This window comes from Ranitomeya variabilis, chromosome 1, assembly GCF_051348905.1.
Source record: "Ranitomeya variabilis isolate aRanVar5 chromosome 1, aRanVar5.hap1, whole genome shotgun sequence".
NCBI lineage: Eukaryota > Metazoa > Chordata > Amphibia > Anura > Dendrobatidae > Ranitomeya > Ranitomeya variabilis.
The window spans coordinates 610131703-610146758 of record NC_135232.1 but is presented as its reverse complement, the minus strand read 5'-3'; the positions used below and the strand labels follow the sequence as shown (position 1 = coordinate 610146758).

The 15056-nt window shown below is 54.4% G+C and overlaps 1 protein-coding gene across 1 annotated transcript; it reads left to right on the top strand.

Moving 5' to 3' along the window:
* Window positions 1–4871: 4871 nt before the first annotated feature.
* CHRNB2 (cholinergic receptor nicotinic beta 2 subunit) lies at window positions 4872–13970 on the top strand. The gene is made up of 6 exons (XM_077260585.1): window positions 4872–5187; window positions 7422–7567; window positions 8771–8815; window positions 8901–9010; window positions 9797–10778; window positions 10878–13970. Exons 1-6 carry the CDS (start codon window positions 5136–5138, stop codon window positions 11046–11048), a joined length of 1506 nt encoding a protein of 501 aa, XP_077116700.1. The 5' UTR covers window positions 4872–5135; the 3' UTR covers window positions 11049–13970.
* The last annotated feature ends 1086 nt before the right edge of the window (window positions 13971–15056 follow it).

Sequence of the window (15056 nt, the reverse complement as noted above, 5' to 3'; positions counted from 1 at the left end):
GAGGCCCCTTCCTCAGTGTGTACAGGTGATATGAGGACCCCTCTTCAGTGGACAGGTAACATGTGGCCCCCTCCGTGAGTACAGGTGATGGGGCCCCTTCCTCCGTGTGTATACGTGACAGTATGATCCACGACTTCGTGTGTACAGCTGACGGGACGACCCCCTCCTCAGTGTGTACAGGTGACGGGGACCACTCCTCCGTGTGTGCAGGTGACGTGAGGCCCCTCCTCCGTGTGTGCAGGTGACGTGAGGCCCCTCCTCCGTGTATGCAGGTGACGTGAGGACCCCTCCTCCGTGTGTGCAGGTGACGTGAGGCCCGCTCCTCCGTGTGTGCAGGTGACGTGAGGCCCCCTCCTCCGTGTGTACAGGTGACGTGAGGCCCCTACTCCGTGTGTGCGGGTGACGTGAGGCCCCTACTCCGTGTGTGCGGGTGACGTGAGGCCCCTCCTCCGTGTGTGCAGGTGACGTGAGGCCCCTCCTCCGTGTGTGCGGGTGACGTGAGGCCCCTCCTCAGTGTGTGCAGGTGACGTGAGGCCCCTCCTCCGTGTGTGCAGGTGACGTGAGGCCCCTCCTCCGTGTGTGCGGGTGACGTGAGGGCCCCTCCTCAGTGTGTGCAGGTGACGTGAGGCCCCTCCTCCGTGTGTGCAGGTGACGTGAGGCCCCTCCTCCGTGTGTGCAGGTGACGTGAGGCCCCTCCTCCGTGTGTGCAGGTGACGTGAGGCCCCTCCTCCGTGTGTACAGGTGACGTGAGGCCCCTCCTCCGTGTGTACAGGTGACGTAAGGCTCCCTCCTCCGTGTGTGCAGGTGACGTGAGGCACCTACTCCGTGTGTGCAGGTGACGTGAGGCACCTACTCCGTGTGTGCAGGTGACGTGAGGCCCCTCCTCCATGTGTACAGGTGACGTGAGGCCCCTCCTCCGTGTGTACAGGTGACGTGAGGCCCCTCCTCCGTGTGTACAGGTGACGTGAGGCCCCTCCTCCGTGTGTGCAGGTGACGTGAGGCCCCTCCTCCATGTGTACAGGTGACGTGAGGCCCCTCCTCCGTGTGTACAGGTGATGTGAGGCCCCTCCTCCGTGTGTACAGGTGACGTGAGGCACCTACTCCGTGTGTACAGGTGACGTGAGGCCCCTCCTCCGTGTGTACAGGTGACGTAAGGCTCCCTCCTCCGTGTGTGCAGGTGACGTGAGGCACCTACTCCGTGTGTGCAGGTGACGTGAGGCCCCTCCTCCGTGTGTGCAGGTGACGTGAGGCCCCTCCTCCGTGTGTACAGGTGACGTGAGGCCCCTCCTCCGTGTGTACAGGTGACGTGAGGCCCCTCCTCCGTGTGTGCAGGTGACGTGAGGCCCCTCCTCCGTGTGTGCAGGTGACGTGAGGCCCCTCCTCCGTGTGTACAGGTGACGTGAGGCCCCTCCTCCGTGTACAGGTGACGTGAGGCCCCTCCTCCGTGTCTACAGGTGACGTGAGGCCCCTCCTCCGTGTGTGCAGGTGACGTGAGGCCCCTCTTCCGTGTGTGCAGGTGACGTGAGGCCCCTCCTCCGTGTGTACAGGTGACGTGAGGCCCCTCCTCCGTGTGTACAGGTGACGTGAGGCTCCTGTGTGTACAGGTGACGTGAGGCCCCTCCTCCGTGTGTACAGGTGACGTGAGGCTCCTCCTCCGTGTGTGCAGGTGACGTGAGGCAAATACTCCGTGTGTACAGGTGACGTGAGGCCCCTCCTCCGTGTGTGCAGGTGACGTGAGGCCCCTCCTCCGTGTGTACAGGTGACGTGAGGCCCCTCCTCCATGTGTACAGGTGACGTGAGGCCCCTCCTCCGTGTGTACAGGTGACGTGAGGCCCCTCCTCCGTGTGTACAGGTGACGTGAGGCCCCTCCTCCGTGTGTGCAGGTGACGTGAGGCCCCTCCTCCGTGTGTGCAGGTGACGTGAGGCCCCTCCTCCGTGTGTACAGGTGACGTGAGGCCCCTCCTCCGTGTGTACAGGTGACGTGAGGCCCCCTCCTCCGTGTGTGCAGGTGACGTAAGGCCCCTCCTCCGTGTGTGCAGGTGACGTGAGGCCCCTCCTCCGTGTGTGCAGGTGACGTGAGGCCCCTCCTCCGTGTGTACAGGTGACGTGAGGCCCCTCCTCCGTGTGTGCAGGTGACGTGAGGCACCTACTCCGTGTGTACAGGTGACGTGAGGCCCCTCCTCCGTGTGTACAGGTGACGTGAGGCCCCTCCTCCGTGTGTACAGGTGACGTGAGGCCCCTCCTCCGTGTGTACAGGTGACGTGAGGCCCCTCCTCCGTGTGTACAGGTGACGTGAGGCCCCTCCTCCGTGTGTGCAGGTGACGTGAGGCCCCTTCTCCGTGTGTACAGGTGACGTGAGGCCCCTCCTCCGTGTGTACAGGTGACGTGAGGCCCCTCCTCCGTGTGTACAGGTGACGTGAGGCTCCTCCTCCGTGTGTGCAGGTGACGTGAGGCCCCTCCATGTGTACAGGTGACGTGAGGCCCCTCCTCCGTGTGTGCAGGTGACGTGAGGCCCCTCCTCCATGTGTACAGGTGACGTGAGGCCCCTCCTCCATGTGTACAGGTGACGTGAGGCCCCTCCTCCGTGTGTACAGGTGACGTGAGGCAAATACTCCGTGTGTGCAGGTGATGTGAGGCCCCTCCTCCGTGTGTACAGGTGACGTGAGGCCCCTCCTCCGTGTGTACAGGTGACGTGAGGCTCCTCCTCCGTGTGTGCAGGTGACGTGAGGCAAATACTCCGTGTGTGCAGGTGACGTGAGGCCCCTCCTCCGTGTGTACAGGTGACGTGAGGCCCCTCCTCCGTGTGTGCAGGTGACGTGAGGCCCCTCCTCCGTGTGTGCAGGTGACGTGAGGCCCCTCCTCCGTGTGTACAGGTGACGTGAGGCCCCTCCTCCGTGTGTGCAGGTGACGTGAGGCCCCTCCTCCGTGTGTACAGGTGACGTGAGGCCCCTCCTCCGTGTGTGCAGGTGACGTGAGGCCCCTCCTCCATGTGTACAGGTGACGTGAGGCCCCTCCTCCGTGTGTACAGGTGACGTGAGGCCCCTCCTCCGTGTGTACAGGTGACGTGAGGCACCTACTCCGTGTGTACAGGTGACGTGAGGCCCCTCCTCCGTGTGTACAGGTGACGTAAGGCTCCCTCCTCCGTGTGTGCAGGTGACGTGAGGCCCCTACTCCGTGTGTGCAGGTGACGTGAGGCCCCTCCTCCGTGTGTGCAGGTGACGTGAGGCCCCTCCTCCGTGTGTACAGGTGACGTGAGGCCCCTCCTCCGTGTGTACAGGTGACGTGAGGCCCCTCCTCCGTGTGTGCAGGTGACGTGAGGCCCCTCCTCCGTGTGTGCAGGTGACGTGAGGCCCCTCCTCCGTGTGTGCAGGTGACGTGAGGCCCCTCCTCCGTGTGTACAGGTGACGTGAGGCCCCTCCTCCGTGTGTACAGGTGACGTGAGGCCCCTCCTCCGTGTGTGCAGGTGACGTGAGGCCCCTCCTCCGTGTGTGCAGGTGACGTGAGGCCCCTCCTCCGTGTGTACAGGTGACGTGAGGCCCCTCCTCCGTGTGTACAGGTGACGTGAGGCCCCTCCTCCGTGTGTGCAGGTGACGTGAGGCCCCTCCTCCGTGTGTACAGGTGACGTGAGGCCCCTCCTCCGTGTGTGCAGGTGACGTGAGGCCCCTCCTCCGTGTGTGCAGGTGACGTGAGGCCCCTCTTCCGTGTGTGCAGGTGACGTGAGGCCCCTCCTCCGTGTGTACAGGTGACGTGAGGCCCCTCCTCCGTGTGTACAGGTGACGTGAGGCCCCTCCTCCGTGTGTACAGGTGACGTGAGGCTCCTCCTCCGTGTGTGCAGGTGACGTGAGGCAAATACTCCGTGTGTACAGGTGACGTGAGGCCCCTCCTCCGTGTGTGCAGGTGACGTGAGGCCCCTCCTCCGTGTGTACAGGTGACGTGAGGCCCCTCCTCCATGTGTACAGGTGACGTGAGGCCCCTCCTCCGTGTGTACAGGTGACGTGAGGCCCCTCCTCCGTGTGTACAGGTGACGTGAGGCCCCTCCTCCGTGTGTGCAGGTGACGTGAGGCCCCCTCCTCCGTGTGTGCAGGTGACGTGAGGCCCCTCCTCCGTGTGTACAGGTGACGTGAGGCCCCTCCTCCATGTGTACAGGTGACGTGAGGCCCCTCCTCCGTGTGTACAGGTGACGTGAGGCCCCTCCTCCGTGTGTACAGGTGACGTGAGGCCCCTCCTCCGTGTGTGCAGGTGACGTGAGGCCCCTCCTCCGTGTGTGCAGGTGACGTGAGGCCCCTCCTCCGTGTGTACAGGTGACGTGAGGCCCCTCCTCCGTGTGTACAGGTGACGTGAGGCCCCCTCCTCCGTGTGTGCAGGTGACGTAAGGCCCCTCCTCCGTGTGTGCAGGTGACGTGAGGCACCTACTCCGTGTGTACAGGTGACGTGAGGCCCCTCCTCCGTGTGTACAGGTGACGTGAGGCCCCTCCTCCGTGTGTACAGGTGACGTGAGGCCCCTCCTCCGTGTGTACAGGTGACGTGAGGCCCCTCCTCCGTGTGTACAGGTGACGTAAGGCCCCTCCTCCGTGTGTGCAGGTGACGTGAGGCACCTACTCCGTGTGTACAGGTGACGTGAGGCCCCTCCTCCGTGTGTACAGGTGACGTGAGGCCCCTCCTCCGTGTGTACAGGTGACGTGAGGCCCCTCCTCCGTGTGTACAGGTGACGTGAGGCCCCTCCTCCGTGTGTACAGGTGACGTGAGGCCCCTCCTCCGTGTGTGCAGGTGACGTGAGGCCCCTCCTCCGTGTGTACAGGTGACGTGAGGCCCCTCCTCCGTGTGTGCAGGTGACGTGAGGCCCCCTCCTCCGTGTGTGCAGGTGACGTGAGGCCCCTCCTCCGTGTGTACAGGTGACGTGAGGCCCCTCCTCCGTGTGTGCAGGTGACGGTGCTGCTCCCGTATCCACGCTGTTCTGGCTTCTCCCGCACCGTGGCCTCCGCCTCTTCCTCCGCCCCCCGGAGTCTGCGCAGGAGCTCTGGGTTCTCAGTACCGGGATCCAGGACGCGGCAGGATGAGCCCCGGACAGGCTGCGGAATAACCCGGTGTGAAGAGCACGGCGCCCCGGACACATGTGGCTGTGAGGCGGCGGCAGGATGACGGCTCTCCTCCTCGTCCTGCACCTCAGCCTGCTCGGCCTGGTCACCAGTGAGTACCGGGGCCCGAGACTATAGCCGGGGACCCCGGGCACCACGGATAAGAGGCGGGGAGGGGGCGCTGCAGAATGGCTGCTCCTGTCTAACGTGTGTAATGCTGATGTAGTGGGGTGAGAGCCGAACTGTAATATGGCATGTGCTACGTGTGTGTCCACTGGCTGCGTGCGTCTTCTGGCTGGTTGTGTCTGCTGTGTGTATGCGTACGTGCGTCTGCGGCGTGCGATTGTGCGTCCGCTACATGCCTGTGTCTGCTGGCCGTGTATATATCCGCTGGCTGTGTCTGCGGCGTGCATGTGTGTCCCCACAGGCTGTGCGTGTGTGTCGACTGTGTGTGCGTCCGCTGGCTGTGTGTATCCGCACGTGCATCCACTGGCTGTATGTGTCTGCGACGTGCATGTGGCCGCGGCGTGCATGCATGCGTCCACCGCACCTCCGCAGGCTGTGCGTGTGTCAGTACCTCTGGCTATGTATGTATTTGTGCCTGCATCCGCTGGCTGTGCGTGTGTCCACTGTGTGTGTATGCATGCGTGCGTCCGCTGGCTGTGTGTCAACTGAGTATGCTTGCTGGCTGTGTCTATGTGTCCGCCAAGCTGTGTATCTATTCCTATTGTGTGTGACTAGATGGTAGCCTGATTCTAACGCATCGGGTTTTCTAGAATATTTATGTAGTTTATTTATGAAGATTTTAGAATAATACATTGAATACACAGGATTCGTCCGGCCGCGACCAATTAGCGAAGCGTGGTTCAAATCCCGCGCCAAGTCGCTGATTGTTCACGGCCGGCCATGTAGTATATAACAGCCCACGGAGTATATAGCACAGCCCACGGAGTATATAGCACAGCCCACGGAGTATATAGCACAGCCCACGGAGTATATAGCACAGCCCACGGAGTATATAGCACAGCCCACGGAGTATATAGCACAGCCCACGGAGTATATAGCACAGCCCACGGAGTATATAGCACAGCCCACGGAGTATATAGCACAGCCCACGGAGTATATAGCACAGCCCACGGAGTATATAGCACAGCCCACGGAGTATATAGCACAGCCCACGGAGTATATAGCACAGCCCACGGAGTATATAGCACAGCCCACGGAGTATATAGCACAGGCACGTAGTATATAACAGCCCACATAGCATATAACACAGCCACGTAGTTTATAACAGCCCACATAGCATATAACACAGCTCGTGTAGTATATAACAACCCACGCAAGCAGTATATAACACAGGCCACGTAGTGTATAACACAGGCCACGTAGTGTATTGCACGGCCCACGCAGTATATTGCACGGCCCACATAGTATATAGCACGGCCCGCGCAGTATATAGCACAGCCCGCGCAGTATATAGCAATGTGGGCATCATATCCCTGTTAAAAAAAAGAATTAAAATAAAAAATAGTTATATACTCACCTTCCGTTGGCCCCCGGATCCAAGCGAAGCGGTTACCGACGCTCCTCGCGCGCTCCGGTCCCAAGAGTGCATTGCGGTCTCGCAAGACTGCTACGTCATCATCTCGCGAGACTGCAATGCATGGAGCGGTCACCGGGGCGTCGCGAGGAGCAGGAAAGGCCGATTCTGGATCCGAGGGGCCAACGGAAGGTGAGTATATAACGATTTTTTTTTTTTTATTATTATTTTTAACATTAGATCTTTTTACTATTGATGCTGCATAGGCAGCATCAATAGTAAAAAGTTGGTCACACAGGGTTAATAGCAGCGGTAACGGAGTGCGTTACACCGCGGCATAACGCGGGCCGTTACCGCTGCCATTGACCCTGTGTGAGCGCTGAGTGGAGGGGAGTATGGAGCGGGCACTGACTGCGGGGAGTAAGGAGCTGCTATTGTGCCGACGGACTGTGCCCGTCGCTGATTGGTGGTGGCCGTTTTGCCGCGACCAATCAGCGACTTGGATATCCATGACAGGCAGAGGCCGCGACCAATGAATATCCTTGACAGACAGACGGAAGTGACCCAACAATTATATAGTTGATACTGTGGATATGCTGATATCTGGGTGTGACCCAGAACTACTATCCCCATCATGTGACAGTCCCCGGGGCTGAGACACTACTATTCGCATTACTCTCCCCGAATGTGTGAAGCTGTGGGGCTCAGGGTCCAGTGACCATGGTGCATGATCTACTTGAGCAGTGAAATGATGCTGTGTGGTGACCATTAGGGGGCGACACCTCATGATGTCACATGTATTACAGGAAGTACGGGCACGGACACCGAGGAACGGCTCGTGGAATTCCTGCTGGACCCATCCCGATACAACAAGCTGATCCGACCCGCGACCAACGGATCCGAACAGGTCACCATCCAGCTGATGGTATCCCTGGCCCAACTGATCAGCGTGGTGAGTGATGTCACTGCCGATCTCTTATGATGGATAGGCGGCATTCTCAGTGATGTCACCTCTGATCTCTAGTGATGGATAGGAGGCATTCTCAGTGATGTCACCTCTGATCTTTAGTGATGGATAGGCGGCATTCTCAGTGATGTCACCACTGATCTCTAGTGATGGATAGGAGGCATTCTCAGTGATGTCACTGCTGATCTCTAGTGATGGATAGGAGGCATTCTCAGTGATGTCACCTCTGATCTTTAGTGATGGATAGGCGGCATTCTCAGTGATGTCACCGCTGATCTCTAGTGATGGATAGGGGGCATTCTCAGTGATGTCACTGCTGATCTCTAGTGATGGATAGGAGGCATTCTCAGTGATGTCACCTCTGATCTCTAGTGATGGATAGGAGGCATTCTCAGTGATGTCACTGCTGATCTCTAGTGATGGATAGGAGGCATTCTCAGTGATGTCACCGCTAATCTCTAGTGATGGATAGGAGGCATTCTCAGTGATGTCACCGCTGATCTCTAGTGATGGATAGGAGGCATTCTCAGTGATGTCACCCCTGATCTCTAGTGATGGATAGGCGGCATTCTCAGTGATGTCACCTCTGATCTCTAGTGATGGATAGGAGGCATTCTCAGTGATGTCACCTCTGATCTCTAGTGATAGATAGGAGGCATTCTCAGTGATGTCACCGCTGATCTCTAGTGATGGATAGGAGGCATTCTCAGTGATGTCACCCTGATCTCTAGTGATGGATAGGAGGCATTCTCAGTGATGTCACCGCTGATCTCTAGTGATGGATAGGAGGCATTCTCAGTGATGTCACCCCTGATCTCTAGTGATGGATAGGAGGCATTCTCAGTGATGTCACCGCTGATCTCTAGTGATGGATAGGAGGCATTCTCAGTGATGTCACCGCTGATCTCTAGTGATGGATAGGAGGCATTCTCAGTGATGTCACCCCTGATCTCTAGTGATGGATAGGGGGCATTCTCAGTGATGTCACCGCTGATCTCTAGTGATGGATAGGAGGCATTCTCAGTGATGTCACTGCTGATCTCTAGTGATGGATAGGAGGCATTCTCAGTGATGTCACTGCTGATCTCTAGTGATGGATAGGAGGCATTCTCAGTGATGTCACCGCTGATCTCTAGTGATGGATAGGAGGCATTCTCAGTTATGTCACCGATCTTCTTGTCTTTGCAGCATGAGCGGGAGCAGATAATGACGACGAATGTCTGGCTGACTCAGGTAGGTGGCGATGATATTACAATATAACCAGTGTCTCTATTTAGAGCGTTATACCCTGGAGATTGTGTTCTTAATCCTTTGCTAGGAGTGGGAGGATTACAGACTGACCTGGGAGCCTTCTGAGTTCGAGAACATGAAGAAAGTGCGTCTCCCATCCAAGCACATCTGGCTGCCGGACGTTGTCCTGTACAACAAGTGAGTGTCGCTGGTACAGCGTGCATTATCCACACACTGCAGGCGCCCCTGCAGTGGGTACACTGTGGCAAAGGCAGGATATGGTTCGGTATCAAATCCACCAAGATCAGGTTACATCTAGTGATGAGCGAATATACTCATTGCTCGGGTTTTCCCGAGCACTCTCGAGTGACCTCCCGAGTATTTGTTAGTGTTCCAGTATTTGTTAATGTTCGGAGATTAAGTTTTCATCACGGCAGCTGAATGATTTACAGCTATTAGCCAGGCTAAGTACATGTGGGGGTTGCCTGGTTGCTAGGAAATCCCAAAAAATAAACACATTTCATCTTTCGGCTCCTTCTGGAGTTCCTTGCCCGACCTTGCCACCTCTGCAGCCCAGCAGCAGTGCGCTGACCTCATCACGCCCATGCACATTCAGGCCAGAGCTGACACGAGCGCTGCGTTGCTCCTGTTGCAGTGTAAAAATGTAATTGCATCCAAAAGATGCGAATACATCTGAAGTTAGGAAGGAGGGTACAGGCCTGCCCTAAATGAATTGAGACCCCCCTCCCCCCGGACAAGGCCTTTAAATGAATTGAGACGGCCCCCCCCCCCACCTCCAGACCAGGCACCTAAATGAATTTTGAGACCCTGCCAAATCATGCCCCTTAATGAATTGAGACCTCTACCCCCCTCCATACCAGGCTCCTAAATTAATTCAGACCAGACAGCCCTGGGTCAGGCTTTCATGTGTCACTGGTGGTGTGTGGACCTCCTGTCTGTACTGACTGTGTCGTTCTCTTCTAGTGCTGATGGGATGTATGAGGTCTCCTTCTACTCTAACGCGGTGGTCTCGCACGACGGCAGCATCTTCTGGCTGCCACCTGCCATTTATAAGAGTGCCTGTAAGATCGAGGTGAAGCACTTCCCGTTTGACCAGCAGAACTGCACCATGAAGTTCCGCTCATGGACTTATGACCGCACTGAGCTGGACCTGGTGCTGAAGAGTGATGTGGCCAGCCTGGACGACTTCACCCCCAGCGGAGAGTGGGACATCATTGCGCTGCCGGGTCGCAGGAATGAGAACCCCGAGGACTCCACCTACGTGGACATCACCTATGACTTCATCATCCGCCGCAAGCCTCTGTTCTATACCATCAACCTAATCATCCCCTGCATCCTCATCACCTCACTTGCTATCCTGGTCTTCTACTTGCCCTCGGACTGTGGCGAGAAGATGACGCTGTGCATCTCTGTGCTGCTGGCGCTCACTGTCTTCTTACTGCTCATCTCCAAGATTGTGCCCCCCACATCCCTTGACGTCCCGCTTGTGGGCAAGTACCTAATGTTCACCATGGTTCTCGTCACGTTCTCAATCGTCACCAGCGTCTGTGTCCTCAATGTGCACCACCGCTCGCCCACCACTCACACCATGCCGCCCTGGGTGAAGGTGGTCTTCTTAGACAAGCTGCCCACCCTGCTCTTCATGAAGCAGCCGAGGCAAAACTGCGCCCGGCAGCGCCTGCGCCAGCAGAGGCAGAACCAGGAGAGGTCTACAGGAAGCTTATTCCTTCGAGACAGTGCCAAATCCTGCACTTGTTATGTTAACCAAGCCTCGGTGAAGAAATATGGTGGTGGCGGCGGGCAGCTCCCAGAGTTACCCGAGGGTGTGAACGGCTTCCGGGACAGACAGGGTAAAGTGCGGCAGTGTCTGTGCGGTCTGGAAGAGGCGGTGGATGGAGTGCGCTTCATCGCCGATCACATGAAGAGTGAAGACGACGACCAGAGTGTAAGTGTTACCCATGAATTACTGTTGACAACCAGTCTGTATATTGTGTATGAGAGGTAGTCAGCTCTGCTCCTGACATCATTTTTATTCCCGTTGCAGGTAAGCGAGGACTGGAAGTACGTGGCCATGGTGATCGATCGTCTCTTCCTGTGGATCTTCGTCTTCGTCTGTGTCTTTGGGACAATCGGGATGTTCTTGCAGCCGCTCTTCCAGAACTACACAACAAACACATTAATACAGTTGAACCACGGGGCTCCCGCCTCCAACTAAAGTGTCTTCCCGTGTACCGGAACATGGAGAGAACTTTATTTATTAGGAGACATATAAGACTGATGCTCTTCCAGCCAAAACCATGGGGAATTACTTTCTTTCAGGATGGAGTGGCACGCCTCCTCCATCACTACTAGTCAGGGTTTTCTGCCAATGATTGGCCCTACACAGACTGAAGACCCCAGCACAACCTGAAAAAGTAGGGGTAGGGGAAGGTCGTGTCATGGGGAAATCACTTCTTATTCCAAGCAATAAAATAGAAAAGGGAAAAGCTGCAACATCAGTTTTACAGAGCACGGGCGTGTGAACGCCTGCTCTTCACCCAGAAAGCTGTCTGCTCCTCGCCCAGAGCGTGGACTTGTGACCGCTTGCTCGTCACCCAAAAAGTGGGTCGTTGCCATCTGCTCCTCACCCAGAGAGCGGGCGTGTGACCACCTGCTCTTCACTCAAACCACAGATTGTGGCCATCTGTTCCTCACCCTGAGCGTGGATGTGGGACCGCCTGCTCCTCACCCAAACCAAGAGTCGTGGCTGTTTGCTCCTCGCCCAGAGCGTGGACTTGTGACTGCTTACTCTTCACCTCAAAAATTTGTCGTTGCAGTCTGCTCCTCGCCCAGAGCTCAGACGCGTGACTGCCTGCTCATCTCCCAAACCTAAGGTAGTGGCTGTCTGCTCCTTGACCAGAGCGTAGGCATGTGACCGCCTGCTCTTCACCCAGAGTTCGGGTGTGTGTAGCGCCTGCTCTTCACCCAGAGTTCGGGTGTGTGTACCGCCTGCTCTGCACCCAGATTTCGGGTGTGTGTACCGCCTGCTCTTCACTCAAACCACAGGTCCTGACCTCATACTCTTCACCCAAACTATGGGTCGTGGCCGTCTGTTTCTCGGCCAGAGCGAGGGCGTGACCGAAACCACGGGTTGTGGCAATCTTCTCCTGGCCCAGAATACCGCCAAGCGCGACTGACTGTTTCTCAGAAGTGAAGTCATCCATGTCCGAGTTTGCTCAGAGGCAGTTGTAGACGAGCTCATTTACCTCTTCTAGACCTATACTTATCTCTGTGGCCATAGTCAAGATTTGGGCTTGCTGTCAGTGAATGGAAGCAGTGTTGAAAGGCTTGGCAGCAATTGGAATAGCTTTCTCTTCTTGTCAGTGGAGGTGTGGCAGAGAAGACTCCATATTACAATTGATGGTGCAAATATCAGTATGCAAAGGAACATACTTGGGATTATATTTACATCTGCCAGAGAGGAAAGGAGACAGACTAAGGAATTTAATAGGGAATAAATTTGCAGCTGGCACATGTGTAGAAAACTGAATAGGGAACTTAGTGAGAGATACAGGTGCTTCTCACAAAATTTGAATATCATGAAAAAGTTAATTTATTTCAGTTCTTCAATACAAAAAGTGAAACTCATATTAAATAAATAGTCATTACAAACAGTGATCTATTTCAAGTGGTTATATATTACTGTTGATGATTATGGCTTATAACCAATGAAAACCCAAAAGTCATTATCTCAGTAAATTAACAAAAAACACCTGCCAAGGCTTCCTAAGGGTTTACAAAGATCCCTTAGTCTGTTTCTGTAGGCTCCACAATCATGGGGAAGACTGCCTTACTTGACAGATGTCCAGAAGGCAGTCATTGGCATACTCCACATGAAAGGTAAGCCACAAAAGGTCATTTCTACAGAAGCTGGCTGTTCACAGAGTGCTGTATCCAAGCATATTAATGGAACGTTGAGTGGAAGGAAAAAGTGTGGTAGAAAAAGGTGCACAAGCAACCGGGATAACCGCAGCCTTGAAAGGATTGTTAAGGAAAGGCCATTCAAAAATGGCCACACCACACACTGATATATCCAGGACATGGGCTACAAGTGTCGTATTCCTTGTGTCAAGCCACTCATGACCAATAGACAACGCCAGAAGCCTCTTACCTGGGCCAAGGAGAAAATTAACTGGACTGTTGCTCAGTGGTCCAAGATTTTGTTTTTGGATGAAAGTAAATTTTGCATTTCATTTGGAAATCAAGGTCCCAGAGTTTGGATGAAGAGTGGAGAGGCCACAATCCAAGCTGCTTGAGGTCTAGTGTGAAGTTTCCACAATCGGTGGTTTGGGGAGCCATGTTATCTGCTGGTGTAGGTCCTCTGTGTTTTATCAAGACCAAAGTCATGCTTCCCTCTGCCGACCAGCTTTTTGGAGATGGAAATTTCATTCTCCAGCAGGACTTGGCAGCTGTCCACACTGCCAAAAGTACCAATACCTGGTTTAAAAACAGCATCCCTGTGCTTGATTGGCCAGTAAACTCGCTTGACCTTATCCCCATAGAGAATCTATGGGATATTGTCAAGAGGAAGATGAGACAGCAGACCCAACAGTGCAGATGAGCTGAAGGCTGCTATCAAAGAAACCTGGGCTTCCATAACACCTCAGCAGTGCCACAGGCTGATCGCCTCCATGCCACGCCGCATTGATGCATTAATTGATGCAAAAGGAGCCCGACCAAGTATTCAGTGCATTTACTGAACATACATTTATTTCAGTAGACCAACATTTCGGATTTTAAAATCATTTTTTCAAGCTGGTGTTATAAAGTATTCTAATTTACTGAGATAATGACTTTTGGGTTTTCATTGGCTGTAAGCCATAATCATCAACATTAACAGAAATACACACTTGAAATAGATCACTCTCTAATGACTCTATATAATATGAGTTTCACTTTTTTATTGCAGAACTGAAATAAATTAACTTTTTGATGATATTCTAATTTTATGAGAAGCATCTGTATATTTGGGAAAGAGACTGATTAAGGAAGTAACTAACTAGGGACTTGATTTATAACTTTCAGAAGGGGAAGGAGACTGACTAAAAAACTTAAATAGAATTGTATTAATTTCTGCCAGGGAGCAAGGATACTGACTTGATTAATCAGAGCTATAGTTACAAACATCAGAGGGGGAAGTAGACTGTTTTGTGAAGTTTTTTAGTTATGCTTTTTCATGTGCCAGAGATGGTCGGAGACAGGAGAGAGATGCTGGATCTTGTGTTTTTTGCAGGTGTGTTTTGCATCCATAATAGAAGAAGAATATTTACATTCACTGAAAGCAACCACAGATCTTGAATACAGGGGTGAGGAAAGGATACACAGGCTGTTGTGGAACGGCTCCCTGGCCACCTGTGTTGACGATTCCCCTATGACAGTGATCACTTTGCACAGATGTATTTAGGCTTGTACCTCTTACCCCTGCCCCTCACCTGTTCTGCACCCATCCGTTGTATCGTATGTACGCTGGCAGGGTAGCTCATCTATCACTTGCTTTTCTTCACCCAAGGATTGAGACGCTGGGCTCGGGACTCACTTATTCTTTACTAATAGAAGGGGGAGAAGATTTTTTTTATTGGAGCACAGCCAGCCTCAACACCACCTTCCTCCTCCCATGTACGACCTCGGGCCGGACCGACACCATTCACTGCTGGTTCTGATATAAAAGGAAAACTGTTTGTATCAAATGTCTCACAGCAAAGTTTCATTGGGGTAATTATGGGAAAATTATTTCAGCATTAACACGACAAGTCTGGCTGAAATCTCCCAGACTTCAGAGTGGAAGCTGTGGTAATATTAATAGTTTCATCTGATATCGAGAAAATAACTGCAGCCTCCTCATAAATTCTAGGAGATCATTTGGCTCTTTCTCTCTTAAAGGGAATCTGTCACCCCATTTTAGGCCTATAAGCTGAGGCCACCGCCATCAGGGGCTTATCTACAGCATTCTGTAATGCTATAGAAAAGCCCCCGATGTATCCTGAAAGATGAGAAAAACAAGTTATATTATACTCACCCAGGGGCGGTCAGGGTCCGATGGGCGTCGTGATCCGGGTCCGGCGCCTTCCATCTTCATACGATGACGTCCTCTTCTTTGCTTCCTGTTGTGGCTCCTGCGCAGGCGTACTGATTTGCCCTGTTGAGGGCAGCGTAAAGTACTGCAGTGAGCAGGCGCGCCGGGCCT

Excerpts from the sequence above, each read along its gene's own strand:
- CHRNB2 (XM_077260585.1), top strand. The coding sequence starts at position 5,136 with ATGACGGCTCTCCTCCTCGTCCTGCACCTCAGCCTGCTCGGCCTGGTC. Across the intron at positions 7,568-8,770 it reads TGGCCCAACTGATCAGCGTG|CATGAGCGGGAGCAGATAAT; the intron begins GTGAGTGATGTC and ends TTGTCTTTGCAG. Across the intron at positions 9,011-9,796 it reads GACGTTGTCCTGTACAACAA|TGCTGATGGGATGTATGAGG; the intron begins GTGAGTGTCGCT and ends GTTCTCTTCTAG.